At 37.0% G+C, this 14,286-nt stretch overlaps 1 protein-coding gene across 4 annotated transcripts; it reads left to right on the top strand.

The window, feature by feature from the left end:
- Positions 1-222: 222 nt before the first annotated feature.
- Positions 223-12,293, top strand: LOC132034496 (calmodulin-binding transcription activator 2-like). 4 transcript variants are annotated; one of them, XM_059424881.1, is made up of 13 exons: positions 223-525; positions 1,000-1,119; positions 1,309-1,424; positions 2,935-3,023; positions 3,694-3,739; positions 5,002-5,191; positions 5,317-5,567; positions 5,682-5,831; positions 7,367-7,747; positions 7,870-8,558; positions 9,459-10,038; positions 10,916-11,224; positions 11,832-12,293. In XM_059424881.1, exons 1-13 carry the CDS (start codon positions 486-488, stop codon positions 11,868-11,870), a joined length of 3,000 nt encoding a protein of 999 aa, XP_059280864.1. In that variant the 5' UTR covers positions 223-485; the 3' UTR covers positions 11,871-12,293. The 4 variants fall into 4 exon arrangements, with proteins under 4 accessions (XP_059280864.1, XP_059280865.1, XP_059280866.1 ...); XM_059424882.1 differs by lacking the exon at positions 5,682-5,831 and having other exon boundaries at positions 227-525; XM_059424883.1 differs by lacking the exons at positions 223-525; positions 1,000-1,119; positions 1,309-1,424 and adding an exon at positions 2,558-2,590.
- The last annotated feature ends 1,993 nt before the right edge of the window (positions 12,294-14,286 follow it).

Here is a 14,286-nt window from a genome sequence, read left to right as displayed (position 1 = left end):
TTAGTAGTAGTAGAATTCATTGATATTTTTTTAGTTTTGTAAAAGTATTTCAATCCAAATATAATGTTTTCTAAAAACTAATTCAAGGAATCAACTTTATCAAACATTTCGGAAAAAAATAAAATGAAAACAAAATTCAATAGTCAATTAAACTAGTCAGATGGGGGCGCTCCAGCAGGGACTGTGATAGGAAACAACAATACACTGTATATATCCAAATCAAAATGCCACGAAGTCAAGCATATAACTGAAAAATTAATTGAAAAAGAAAGAAAGTAATGTGTTGAAGCGTGAATAACAAAAGCGAAATGCCACATCTGAAATACAAAGAAAAGGTGAGTGTGAAAACTGAAACAGAAGTTTGACTTTAATATCTCTGGCTACCTGAAAACGGTTATTGCGTTGGCCTTTCAGTTTTAGGGTTTAAAATCTTTCATTTAATCAGACGAACTTTGAAGCTTTGTTGTTCGCTCCATTGCTTAGTCATGGCTGATACCAAACGTTACCTTCCCAATCAACCTTTAGGTTTGCTTCCTCTCTTCTTTCCTTATTAATATATTTTCCATTAATATGTGCATTTGATCAAGTTCAAGTGATTCATACTCTTCTTATTCATAAGTGCAAAATCTTGTTACTTAATTGGAGTACTTAATGTATGTCATCAACTTCAATTGCTTCTTCTCCAAGTTTTCTCTTCTTTTACTTACTTCCTCACCAATTCACTCTTTTCATTTTTTTAAAATGAAAAAAAAAAAAAAGGAGTAAATATACATATTTCTTTGTCACCAATACTTTCCTAATGCCAATGTACTTGATGTCTTGAATTAGTGAGAGATTTATGAATATCTGCAGATATGAACTCGTGTGCACATGTTTCTTGAGTTCATAAAGTGATGAAGTGACATTTCTTTGTTATAATACAATACTACATTTGATACTTTGTATCATACAACACATTCTCTTTTTTAGTTACATAGTTTTATTATGTGTTTCTGGTAGATCTTGAACAGATACTGAAGGAAGCCCAGCACCGCTGGCTTCGCCCAGCTGAAATTTGTGAAATCTTGCGCAATCATCTAAAGCTCTACTTGAATAAGGAGCCCCCAGTCAAACCTCCAGGTTCATGATTATTTCCGTTCATCTATATTCTTTCATTAACATTTCCATGCAATAGATGTCGAGAAATTAATAGAAACAAATTGCAATCTACACTGAATGTAGTGGTTTAGGCATTGGAGGATGCTCACTAATGGATGGTGGATTTTCTTTTTTTTATTCAGTCAAACTAATATAGCTTTTGGGTTTCAGGCGGTTCAGTGTTTCTATATGATCGGAAAGTAGTACGATATTTCCGTAAAGATAGTCACAACTGGAGAAAGAAGAAGGATGGTAAAACTGTGAAAGAAGCTCATGAAAAGTTGAAGGTATGCTGTTCATTCTGTTGTCCTTAAGCTCACTTGGTCAACAGCACTGACCAATGTTATCAATGTTTAGCCTTGATGTTGAGGGGAAAACGCCCTCCTTATTAAAAAAATTTGTGGGGAAAACCCCCATATACAAGAAATATACCAAAAAGTAGAGAACCTACACAAAATGCAGTTCTCTACAAAAGACACCCACCCGCACATGTAGGCTAACCAGAACCTTGTGAGTGCACCAAAAGTTAATCAAAAGCAAGAGACATGCCTTATGCTGTGCAAAGTTGTGTTCCACTTCTGGTATACAAAATTTATCAAGTTGAGTTTCAAAGGAAGTCAAGAACCATCCATGAGAGACCATGTTAAATGTTCGATCCAATTTGTGGTAATATTTCCATACCAAGGTTACCTTACGCTGGTTTTAGCTTAAACCAATTGAAAAAGCACCATTTTCAGCTTGAATTGACTATTTTTAATTGGATACAGATGTTTAGGCCTCTAACATATTTAGTGGTGCAAATCAACATAGCAAAGATTAGATATAGAGGATTTGTATAGTCAACTCAACCCACCTTGTTGGGATTAAGACATAGTTGATTATGTAATTGAAGTTCAAAATCCCTGCGACCAGATAAATTTTCTATAAAGTAATGCGACCTGGAATTTTCCTGAAAGCACCCTCCATGGTAAGTGCAAAGAAACGGACCTTGGGCCTAACTCAACCTCAAAAGCTAGCTCATCAGGGGAGGATTTCTCAAGACAATATAAGGAGTCCATAACCCATTCTCTCAATCAATGTGGGACTTAATACTCCCTGCATACCCAGTACTAGACAATTGGAGCATTGATAACATAACACGGGACTCAACATTGAGAAACATAACAAGCGGGATCGATAGGTCTAGCTCTAATACCATGTGTAGAAATGGACCTTGGGCCTAACTCAATCCCAAAAGCTAGCTCATGAAGGGAGGATTGCCTAAGACCACAAAAGGGGAGGGGGGACCACGATCTGATTCTTCAATCAATGTGAGACTTAACAGTAAGCTTGAACAAAGAATACAAACGGTTATTGTTTTTAGAAGAAACATGGATATTTATGCAAGCTTCTCTTCTAGTTACTGTAATTTCTGCTAAACAATAAGGCAGCCTTTATGACCAATAGAAACATAGTAAGTTGTATGACTTAAATGAAGACTAGACGATCTAATTTTACAGTAAGTTTGAACAAAGAATACAAAAGCTTATTGTATTTAGAAAAAAACATGGATATTTATCCAAGCTGCTCTTCTGGTTACTGTAATGTTTGCTAAACAATAAGGCAATTAATATGACCAGAAGAAACTTAGTAAGTTGTATGAATTAAATGAAGACTAGACGATCCAATTTTCTGCAAATTCACTGAGCAATAACTTCTTTACATTTTGTATGTGCTGTCGACTAGATCTTGACCAACCGATTGTGCATCTAGTAAATTTCTTTTCATTTAAATCATCAACTTTTTTTCCGATTGCAGGCAGGCAGCATTGATGTTCTTCACTGTTACTATGCCCATGGGGAGGACAACGAGAACTTTCAGAGGCGAAGTTATTGGATGCTTGAACAGTGAGTCTCTGTTTTATGATATCCTGTTAGCTTGTTCTGTGATGTTTCTTTGAGGTCGAAGACGTGTGGTAGGGGAAGATGGTTATTACAGAAATAGAGTATGTAGTTTGACGAATACTTATCAGTTTTGGTTAGTCTCACGTATAATTTGATTTTCCTGCATCTGTTTTGATGTTTATCAGTAATCTGAATAGTCCTTACTGTTCATTTTATCGTCAAGCTTCGAAACTTTAATTAGATTTTGTGCTGTATATTAGAGCTAAAAGAATGAGAATGCGTAATTAGTAATTATGCCTTGGAAGTTTTGGCTGTAGCAGAGAGAGGTGTTCTGCAGGGACTTACCAAAATAAATAAATGAGCTCTAGGGAAATGCTCCATCATCAAGCTTTGTGGTAATATTGGCTTATTAGAAGGCTTGAGTTTCCTCAGATAATTACGTCCTCCTTCCTTTGTGCGACTTAGTATATTCTCTAGTTCATTAAGTGCAAGGGCTTTCGACAACAATTCATGTGCTTCATAGATAAATACAATCAACATACTTTATGTTTGAAACCCTACAGTTTCTAGAGAAAAAAGAATGAAAGTGGAGATGTTAAAAAATATTCTATGTTCTCAGTATTGTTTCTCTTTTGTAGATTTTAACATAGCTATTGTTGATTTTCTTTTACAGACAGTTGGAGCACATCGTCCTTGTACATTACAGAGAAGTAAAAGAGGTATTTCCACATTGGTTTAATCATATAGTCCTTTGTGTATGTTGTTCTGGGGATGGGCTTCTGTTTGTTAATTCTCTGATTCTTCACTTAATATCTGTCTTCTGTTTTATGTAGTCCTGCATCATATATCTCTACATGGGTCTGTCTGTGTTTTCTACTTTATAACTTGCAGATCTGGTGGCTTACATTCATTGTATTCTTTTTTTTAGACCCTGATTTGCGAAGAAATTTCTAGGGTAGAGGAAAGGGGAATGTGAGATGAATGTCTTATAAAGTTATAACTACTAGGAATATGAGTAGTACCCCCTCCATTTCAGATTATATGATGATGTTTGACTGCACTTGGAGTTTGAGATGTTAATTGACATGTCTATGATGTTAGTGGTGGTGGAAGAAAGTATTGAAGTGTGGTTAAGAAGTTAGTTTGATAGAGAAAACGTCACATCAAAGTTTAAAATTTGAATATATATATTAAATTTTAATTCTTGGAAGTTGTGATAATTATAGAGTAATATTATGAGGGGAATAATGTCATAACATTTTGAAACGTCCCTAAATAGAAAAAAGTGTCATTTAAATCGAAACAAAATTAGTATGGGCTTTTGGACTAGCTATTTTGGGCTAGATTTTGCATATAAATAAAAGGCCACCGGCCACCAAAATTTTATTATAAAAAAAAAAAAATAAAAAATAAAAAAAAAAAAAAAAGTAGTATGATCAAGAAAGGAGGATTTCATTATCAGTTAAAGTGTGTGTACCCGATTTACTGGTATTCTTGTGTATGGTTAGTAGTCAGTCAATCTTAAAAACATTGCAATGTTCTATTGAAGATTGGGAGAAGTTGTCAATAACAGGAAACGCATTAGACCGATTTTGCTATACAATGTTCTTTTTTCGTCCGGCTCATATGTCAGGAAAAGATCCTTCTGTTTGCATATTAATTAGGTTAATTGTGCTTAGTTAATCTAATAATTACCAGAATATTTTATCCACTTAGTTGTTCTAGGCTAATATCTACCGTTACTCCTGGAAACACAATGGTATATCAGAAAGTTGTTGCATAGAGTATAGCTTCTTCTTTATGTTTGAAGTAATCGGGGAAATATTATTTAGAAAATCAAGTCACCAGTTCCTTTTTTCTGTGGATGAGGACAGGCAGTTTATCAAGTGGCATTTAGCAAACTGGCTTATTATGAGATGACTTATGAATCTTAGTCTCTATCATGGTAGGTTAACATATATTAATGATATGTGGCATGCAGGGTTACAAAGTAGGTGCCTTCCGTGTGCAACCAGTACATCCAGGGCCACTGCTTGAAAATCCTCAAACTAGTTCCACGCCTTGCTTTGAGTCTGGCCTAATAGTTCAGAAATCTCATACATCAAGTCCAACCTCAGTTGACTGGAAACAACAGGCACTCTCTTCTGAACTTCACAGTGGTGATTCCAAAGGTAGTTTTCTCTTTGATGCTTCCCTTAAATCATAATACTTGGATAACGAAGCTTGTACAGTAGTATAGCACTTCATAAGTTGTTCTTATATAATACAAACTAAAGACCGTGTTTTGTCTTGTCAGGACTTGTGGAGTTCTCGAGGGACAGCTTTCAGCTCAATCCACAAGTTAGCTCATTCATGTCTACTGACTTTCATAGCTCAGAGAGAAATTTAAATGTTACGCTAGAGCAAAAGTTCTACTCGGGACACCTTAATGTGGCCGATTTGCTGTCCAATAAACTCACTTATGCAAGATTAGATGTTGGTAAAGCCGTTAAAGATGTGGCAAACAACAGAAACAGATTGGCTATTACTTCCGGGGAAGCATTTGAGGTACTATATTTTGTGCTATAGATGTATTATGTTGTCATTGGTGCCCGTCTTTTTTGTTTTACTTTCAAGCGAAGTTGCATGGACTCTTCACTCTTGATGCCGCACCCGTGTCAGATTCTCCAAAAATGCACTACTTTTGGAGAATCTGACACACACCCATTGACATTTTTGAAGAGTCCGAGCAATGTAGCTTTCAAGGAGAGGAGCAGGGCAATATTGAAAGCATTAAAGACAATTGAGATATTGGAAATTGGTAACTTCTTGGTACATATCTTCAATGCGATTGTGCTTAGTCGCTGCTAAGCTTCTGTTCTCTGTATACAAGGTAGTAGAGAAATTCTCAGTATTTTGTTACTGGTTTCATCTGTAGGACTAACATGCTCCAAACACATTTTCAGTATTTTATTATTTGCCATAGGCTGGTTCTGAACTTCTGATAGCATACCAAATTAAGGTACAAGATTTTTATAAAGTAGATATATACAGAAGTATTTAACATAATGATTGGCATATCTTGATTTAGAGCCCATTTGGATTAGCTGAATAAAAGTAGCTTTTAAAAGCATTTTCTAGGTACTGGAGCTCAATTTAAAAATAAGTAGTTGTGTGTTTGGCTAAAAGTGCTGAAACTGAAAATAAGCAGTTGATGTTTGTGGTGAACAGTGCTGATAAGCACTTCTTTCAGTAAAATGATAGAAATGACCTTGAAGCTGTTAACGCTAAATTGAGCTAATTTTTAAAATTTTAAATTGATTTCAGTACAATTAATTTATGTTTCAATTTATTAAACTGAGCAATTGAAAAGTTACTTGGCAATTGGGAAACTTTTCAGATAAGATTATTACTTGGCAATTGAAAATTAAAGGTTTTCCCAAATTCAGAATGAATTGGAAATAACAGGAGATAAAAAATCAAGAACTAGTCATGTCTTCTTCGTCTCTGACAAAATTAGAGACTCGTGCTTCTCTGAGATTGCAAAGGACAGTGCTTTGACTTTGTTCATGTTCCTGAAATGGTAGCTAAATACATACAAGGAGACATCTCTGGAGAAAATGTTCAGATAGTAGGCAACACACATACTGGTTAAGCTCAACGATGCCTTGGAAATCTAGCAAACATGGCGGAAGGAAAGCAGTAATCTTGTAGGAGCTATAAAAAAAGTTAGTAGGGATAACATTGTAATTTACTTGGCCAAATGCTCAAACCCCAACTGTTTTTAAGCAAAAAGTTGGAGTAGACCAACTTATAGCTTTTGGTTTGTTTTGGGTTACTTCAGCTTAAAAGTATTTGGCTTAAAAGCACTTCTTTATCTATCTAAACACAAAAATAAGCTAAAAAGTGTTGATAAGTTGGTTTGACCAGCTTTTAGGCCAATCCAAACACCCTCTTAGAATTATTCTTCAGACATAATGATGCATTGCAATGCAATACAGTTCTTCCTTTGGCGTATGTGATGCAAATTTTCACTTTCAAACGCAAACTCACTTTCAGATGTGGCTCGAAATTTCGCTTGCTCCCTTTCTACCTTCTTTCTTGTTTTCTAAAAATAAATGCTATTAACCTATTACGGGCCACATTAACACTGTCGTATCTTCTATCTTTTGCCCATAGGCTTGAACTGGGGTATTCTAAAATAGTGGCATGCTTTTGGTTTTTAGAATATTGATATTGCTATGTACACTCTACCCTCCCCAGACCCCACTTTGTGGGATTTCACTGGGTATGTTGTTGTTGTTGATATGCCATGTAGTTATTATAAGCATGCCATTTAACGGTACTGCCATTTCTGTTTATTGTAGGAGAATATCCATGTAGCTCCATCTCAGATTCAGAACATTTCCAGCTCTCAGACTGTTGTGACTTCTGATGCTACAGTTCAAACTAGTTCCTTGGAAGGTGGACTCGACAGTGATGAAGCTGGAAGACTAAATAAACTTGATAGCTTTGGAAGATGGATGGATAGAGAGATCGGTGGAGACTGCGACGAGTCCCTGATGGCCTCTGATTCTGGCAACTACTGGAATACCCTTGATACTGATAATGAGGATAAAGAAGTTTCCAGTTTATCACGTGACATGCAGTTGGACACTGATTCTTTAGGCCCTTCTCCATCCCAAGCGCAGCTGTTCAGTATCTCTGATTTTGCTCCAGATTGGGTCTACTCAGGAGTGGAAACAAAGGTAAACTTATCTGATCTCATAGAATGGTCCATTTTCCTACTCTTAGCTTTGAAATCACATGAAAAGATATTGTATTAGTTAGAAATGTTAAAATTCAGATATACGACTTTATTTCTCTTCAGGTTTTGATCATAGGTACCTTTCCTGGCCACGGGAAGCATCCGACCTGTCAGAAATGGAGCTGTATGTTTGGTGAAGTTGAGGTCTCTGCAGAAGCTCTGACTGAGAGTATCCTTCGATGTCAAGTTCCTTTTCATGCTCCTGGACGTGTTCCTTTTTATGTAACCTGCAGCAATAGGTTAGCATGCAGTGAGGTGCGGGAGTTTGAATATCGCGAAAGACCATCAGAACTAGCTCTTGCCCTTAGACCAAGTGATGAAGTGCGTCTGCAAGTGAGACTAGCTAAATTGCTATATTCTGGCTTAAATTTGAAATTCTTGGATTGCTCTAGGAGAGAGTGTGAAAAATGTAAATTGAAGACTCTACTATGTTCTTTGAAATGCAACACTGGCAACGCTCCTGAAAGATTAGAGGACTTACTTGCCATTATTGAAGGCAATCATATCAACTTTAGAGATATGTTGATTCAGAATTTCATGAAGGATAAACTTTATGAATGGCTAGTCTCTAGAGCACATGAAGAAGATAAAGGTCCAAATATTTTGGATGATGAAGGACAAGGGGCTATTCATCTAGTGGCTGCCCTTGGTTATGAATGGGGTTTGGTTCCATTAATTGCTGCTGGTATTAGTCCTAATTTCAGGGATGCACGTGGTAGGACAGCTCTTCACTGGGCCGCACAATATGGGAGGTGAGTGCCCCTATCAAAATTTGGTGTCTGGACTAATTTTTTCTCAATATAGGAACCTTTTAGTGTTTATTAGCTCACTGCTTCTAAGTTACTTCTTTCTCCATTGTCACCTAGCGAGGCTACGTTAAATAGCAGCTCTGTAAGGCAGGTCCAAACCAACCAGCTCCCTCCTGTCAGGGGAAAGAACACCACTCTTCCATGAAAGGATAATTTGTTGTTTAGAGACATGTCACTGTTTTATGTTTCCTGTGCGGCATAGATAATTGAATATGCATGGATTTATCAAAATAATAATAATAATACCCGCAAGGGTGGCTCAGTTCGTTGAGCATGGGGCTTTCATAATGGAGGTCTCAGGTTCGAAACCCCACCGACGAGCAAGGGATTTGCCTTAAGGTCGAGCTCGTCGCACGGGGCTTGCCTAGTGCGGGTTACCTCTTCGGTGTGGTTTGTGAGCTATTGCACGAGTGCAGGTTTACCCCGCGCACCCAAAGGGTAGCGGCTGCGGGTTCCTTGTCATAATAATAATAATAATAATAATAATAATAATAATAATAATAATAATAATAATAATAATAATAATAATAAAAAAAAAAAAAAGAAGAAGAAGACTACAAGTTCTCTTTTCTTTTTGCAGTATGCTCTCCCATTTGATCATGCATTTGCCGTTGAAATTCACCTTGTGTAAGAGTGAATTTCGTCTGAGCACATCCCAAGAATTCTGCCACAGAGGCTTCATGAGGGAGCTATGTGCTGCATATCCTGATAATTACTTGAGCAGTTGAATTATTGATAATAGAAAAGAAAAATCATCTTAACTTGCTAAGTCTTACAGAAAATCGATATACATTTCTCAGTCATTCGTCTTAACTGTTTACTTGTATTAATGATCTACTTTAGGGAGGATATGGTGATTGCACTTGTAAAGCTTGGTGTAGCTGCTGGTGCCGTTGAAGATCCAACAGCTGCATCCCCTGGTGGGCAAACAGCTGCTGATTTGGCTTCTAGTGGAGGTCACAAAGGGATTGCTGGATACTTGGCAGAATCAGATCTTACTGTTCATCTTCAGTCATTGGCTATGAATAATAATGCTCTAGACGATATTGGTGCTGGGCTTGAAGCTGAAAAGGCTTTTGAATCTGCAGCCCAAGAGGTTGTTCCTGTGAATGGAACGATAGATGATGAAATTTCCTTGAAAGTATCTCTTGCTTCTTTGAGGAAATCAGCTCATGCTGCAGCATTGATTCAAGCTACTTTTAGAGCTCGTTCATTCCGTCAGAGACAGCTTACAGAGAGTAGAATTGATGTTTCTGAAGCTTCACTTGACCTTGTTGCTCTGGGCTCCCTGAGCAAGGTCCAAAAGGTGAATCACTTTGAGGACTATTTACACTCAGCTGCCATTAAAATCCAGCAGAAATATCGTGGCTGGAAAGGGAGGAGAGAATTTTTGAAGATACGTAACCGGATTGTGAAAATCCAGGTAAACTGACATGTTTGTTTTTTCTTCTTCCTTTTTTACGTGTTTGCTAATAAGTGTGACTTTTGTTTAAGTTTTTGCCTTAGCTAAACTGGTCTTTTGGTATATTTCCATTGCGAATGTCCCATTTTTAACACTTTCGAGCTTTCAGATAGCTTTTTTTGTTATTTCGAGTTGGCCAATTATAAAACATTATTTACAATTGGGTACTAAGCCTGTCAACTTCACCATTCTGCTTTTTAGTGCTGTATAGAGACTAGCTTTTCACTTGAGAAGTAGAAGAGTACACTGCCCGTAAGTGTTGTTCTTACTAAAGACTGCACGAGAAGGGTAAGAAATTATATATTGCATAATGCAAGTTGTTTTTTCTCCCCCTATTGGTCCAATAATTTGGCTTTTGCTTAAACTGACACTGCGGGAATTGTAAGATTGTCTGTCCCTAGATGCTTTAAACAAGTGTGTAGATGATGATGGTTAGATTGTCACTGACATCACATCAGTTTCGAACCCTGTTAATCATATCACTTCAGCCCTCTTAATTAACTGGCCCTTATGTGCTGGAAAGTTTCCACAATCTTGTGGTGGACTTTGTAAATCGTTGATGGATAAATTGAAATATTCTTTTATCTTTCACTCTGAAGTTAGTTTAGATCCCAGACCCCACATTGTGGGATTCCACTGGGTATGTTGTTGTTGTTGTTGTTGTTGTCTGAAGTTAGTTTAGATAATCTTTACATCTTCAGTCATGTATTTGGTGAGGTAATTGACTTTTATTTCAGTGACTTCAATTGAACTTCGCAAACATGTATGCTGAATCGTTAATAATCCCTCGACCTTCAGAGTGCAGTCAAAAAGATTTTACATCATGTTATGATTTCAGGCTCATGTACGTGGACATCAAGTTCGTAAGCAATATAAAAAGTTTGTTTGGTCGGTCAGTATACTTGAAAAGGTCATTCTGCGTTGGAGGAGGAAGAAACCAGGATTACGAGGATTTCGGCCAGAAAAAACTAGTCAGGAAGGAACACTTGAGTTTGAGAAGAACGACGAGTATGAATATCTAAGTATTGGTCGAAAACAGAAGTTTGCTGGAGTTGAGAAGGCTTTGGCAAGAGTTCAGTCCATGGTACGTCATCCAGAGGCAAGAGACCAGTATATGAGGCTGGTTGCAAAGTTTGAAAGTTCTAAGGTGAGTCTAATCTTCAGGTAGGACAATTTAGAATCTAACTTCACACAAGCCATCTCTTGTAATAATGCAAGGAACTGGAATGTTGCAATCTCTTTGTTTCAGTAAAAAAATTCATATTCAAGCCAGCAATAATTGTTGCTATGATCCACTGCTTAATAGATACTCTGTAGTATCAGCTACATTGAATTATTTTAGCTTAAACAAGCTACATACGGCTGACAAGTAACCGATGGTCTTATATGATTTTTAAAATAAAGAACCATATAAATACGCATTATACGTTTTTTAATACAAGAGCCATATACATATACGCATTATTATACCTGTGTTGATTTTATTGTCTTTTCTATAATGCATGATATGGTAGATCTCTTGCACGTAAACCCAGTTCCTACAAGGAGCCTACACCTCTCCACTCTGCTTGTAGATCTAGTGGTGAAAAACGAGAATCACTGGGTTTCTTGCAGTAGATAAACTTAAAGCTAATGTTCTTGTAGATCACTTATGATTGGATCCTATCCATAACTTGTGCATATCACCTTAATGCTGCTGTCTGCTACGAACGCCAGCAACCAAGCAACTAACAGACTTTTGTTTGTTTCTGCAGTTGGATGATGGAGGGAGCAGTAGGTCATCACCAGTTTAGCTTTTCAATACATGAGCAAAGGCACTCGTCAATTGTTTGTAGAAATACCCCTTTAATCACACCAAAATGTACTGCTTATAGTTGATCCTAGTCTAACATGTATGAAATTTAGTCATCTGGGAAGAGAAAGGAGGAGGATGTACGTCGTGTTTTCTGTTGTTTCAGTCATACCCAGTTCCCACTAGGTTAGAATGGTCAAAATGTACAGCATATTAAGAAAGAATGTATAGCTACGGAACTTGTTGGACACATTTCGGCTGAACCCTTACTAATAGATGCCATCTACTGAACAAAACCGGGAGCATAGAAATAAGAAGTATCATGTTAACAGTATCAATATATTCTTGCATCAAATGTAAATACGCCGGCAATGTAAATATCTTATAGAAGGTGGTTGAAATATGATTGTTCGATGTAGTAGTCTGATCGGTATAGCAAACGGCTGCTTGCCTTATTCTTACTATACCATTTGAAAGCAAAATGTAGTCTGTGTTCCTACTCTGGGGGCGAGGGAAAGCCATGTGGAACGTATTGAAATAATTCTGCAGGCTGCAGTATTACTTCACCTCCAAGAAAGGGCTTTTGACATGATCGAAGTATTGAAATAATTCTGCTGGTGGAAAACTACCTCAACCACCAAGGGGGGGTTGTAGGTGGTGGAAACACTACTGCAGTTGGTTATGTAATCACTTTTTATATCATTAGTTGTGACTTTTTGTTTATTTTTTATTAGCTAGGAAATATGTTAGATCAATTTTAGGGTTCCAAGGACTAGATCAGATATTTTTCTTCCACCCAATCGATAAGCATAAAGAAATAAAGGAAACAATGAAGTAACAAAATTTTCGTTGAAATTTCATGGGTTGTCGAGCTTGCACCCTGCTATTTAATAAACAGTTTTTTCAAAATATTTAACTTGCAGCCAATGTCGGCAAACTTCATATAAAACTTGCTCCTCCTTATTCCTTCTTAGTTGTTGGCTTCTTGTATAACAAACTTTTTGAATAACTTCCTTTAATTCTGTATATATAATGTTAATGGTTACTAACATGTGTCATATTAGTATCTCTACCGTCTGAACTTGTCCCATGGCATTTCGTTAATGAATTAGAGCTCTTTGTCTATTAGCTAAATCAGAAAACTAAGAGAAATGAACCTCAAACAAAAGAACCAATGGTATTGGTTGTAAAAGAGGCATGCATAACAGATGAAAATCTGAAGAAGACAGGAATACCTTTATGCTCAAGATGCTATCTTTGTGGTAGGGAAGTTGAAACAAACTGCCATCTCTTTGTACATTGTGCGGTGACTTCAAAAATCTGAATTTTCTTTGTGTGCATGAGAGGTATTAGTTGGGTAATGCCTATAAGTTCTTTGGAGCCGCTGAAATGCTGGAACAGGGGAGGAGGTCTACCCAGGCAGAAGAAGAGATGGAAGATGATTCCACCATGCATTTGGGGGACTGTTTGGAGGGAATGAAACATGGATGCTTTGAAGGCAGGAGTAACCAAATCCAGATGATCAAGATGAATACCCTTTTGTTGTCCCATTTTCGGTGTAATAACCCTCAGTAGTCAGTAGATACTGAAGCTATCCTAGAAGCTCTAGAAGCCGTGTAAATAGTTTCAAGGATAGGTTTTTTTTTATCTGCCTACTTCTGTTCATATGATTCTGGCACAGTTTACTGTGAGCTTATATAAAAAACTCGATACCATTCTCAAAAGAATTAGAGCTCTCACGATCAGAAACTGTGTTATAGCAGTTGCAAAGCAACGTGAGATTGATGTAAAACTAAACGAGCAACCGGAACGAGAGACACCAAAAGTGGTGTCGTTTGGTGAGAAACAAAGGTTCATTAACTCGACTGGAGCTGCATCGGCTACTAAGTATCTACTACATCTCCCATTCCATGGCATCATGTTTGAGATAAGATCTCAGACTCACGGTAACACAAGAAGCATCAGCAAAACGAAATAACTTCAGACATTTTGGGTTTGGCTTGATAGTTCAAACTTCATATATACAAATCTAAATTTTGCAAATGTCAACTCAAAACTTCAAACAAAAATGACTAAAGTTTGGGATTGCCTGGCCAAACTTTAGAATAAAACTTGTAACTTCAAATGCAGATTTTACAACTTCAGTTGCGCATGTCTAAATTTGATTCCGAAGTGACCAAACTTACAAGAATTTATGAACTTTGGCTATGCATTAAATAGGGGTAAATCGGTTATTTCCAGCAACAAGATGAGCTACTTGATATTATCAGCCGACAAAGAGTATATGGACTCTTCCTTCAAATAATCCAATGCCTCAGGCTCAGTTTGATAATCACTTTTAGTGTATGTTACCATTGCCTAAACAATAATCAAGTGGGTGTGCGACAATCTGTAACGGCAGTTGCGGATTTGTAGTG

This window comes from Lycium ferocissimum, chromosome 10 (assembly GCF_029784015.1).
Source record: "Lycium ferocissimum isolate CSIRO_LF1 chromosome 10, AGI_CSIRO_Lferr_CH_V1, whole genome shotgun sequence".
Taxonomy (NCBI): domain Eukaryota; kingdom Viridiplantae; phylum Streptophyta; class Magnoliopsida; order Solanales; family Solanaceae; genus Lycium; species Lycium ferocissimum.
Note: the sequence above shows the minus strand (reverse complement) of the source record. Positions and strands in the feature narration are given on the sequence as shown.

Coding starts and splice junctions, on each gene's coding strand:
- LOC132034496 (XM_059424881.1), top strand. CDS start 486: ATGGCTGATACCAAACGTTACCTTCCCAATCAACCTTTAG. Junction 526..999: donor CCTTCCCAATCAACCTTTAG/GTTTGCTTCCTC, acceptor TGTTTCTGGTAG/ATCTTGAACAGATACTGAAG. Junction 3,024..3,693: donor AGTTATTGGATGCTTGAACA/GTGAGTCTCTGT, acceptor TTTCTTTTACAG/ACAGTTGGAGCACATCGTCC.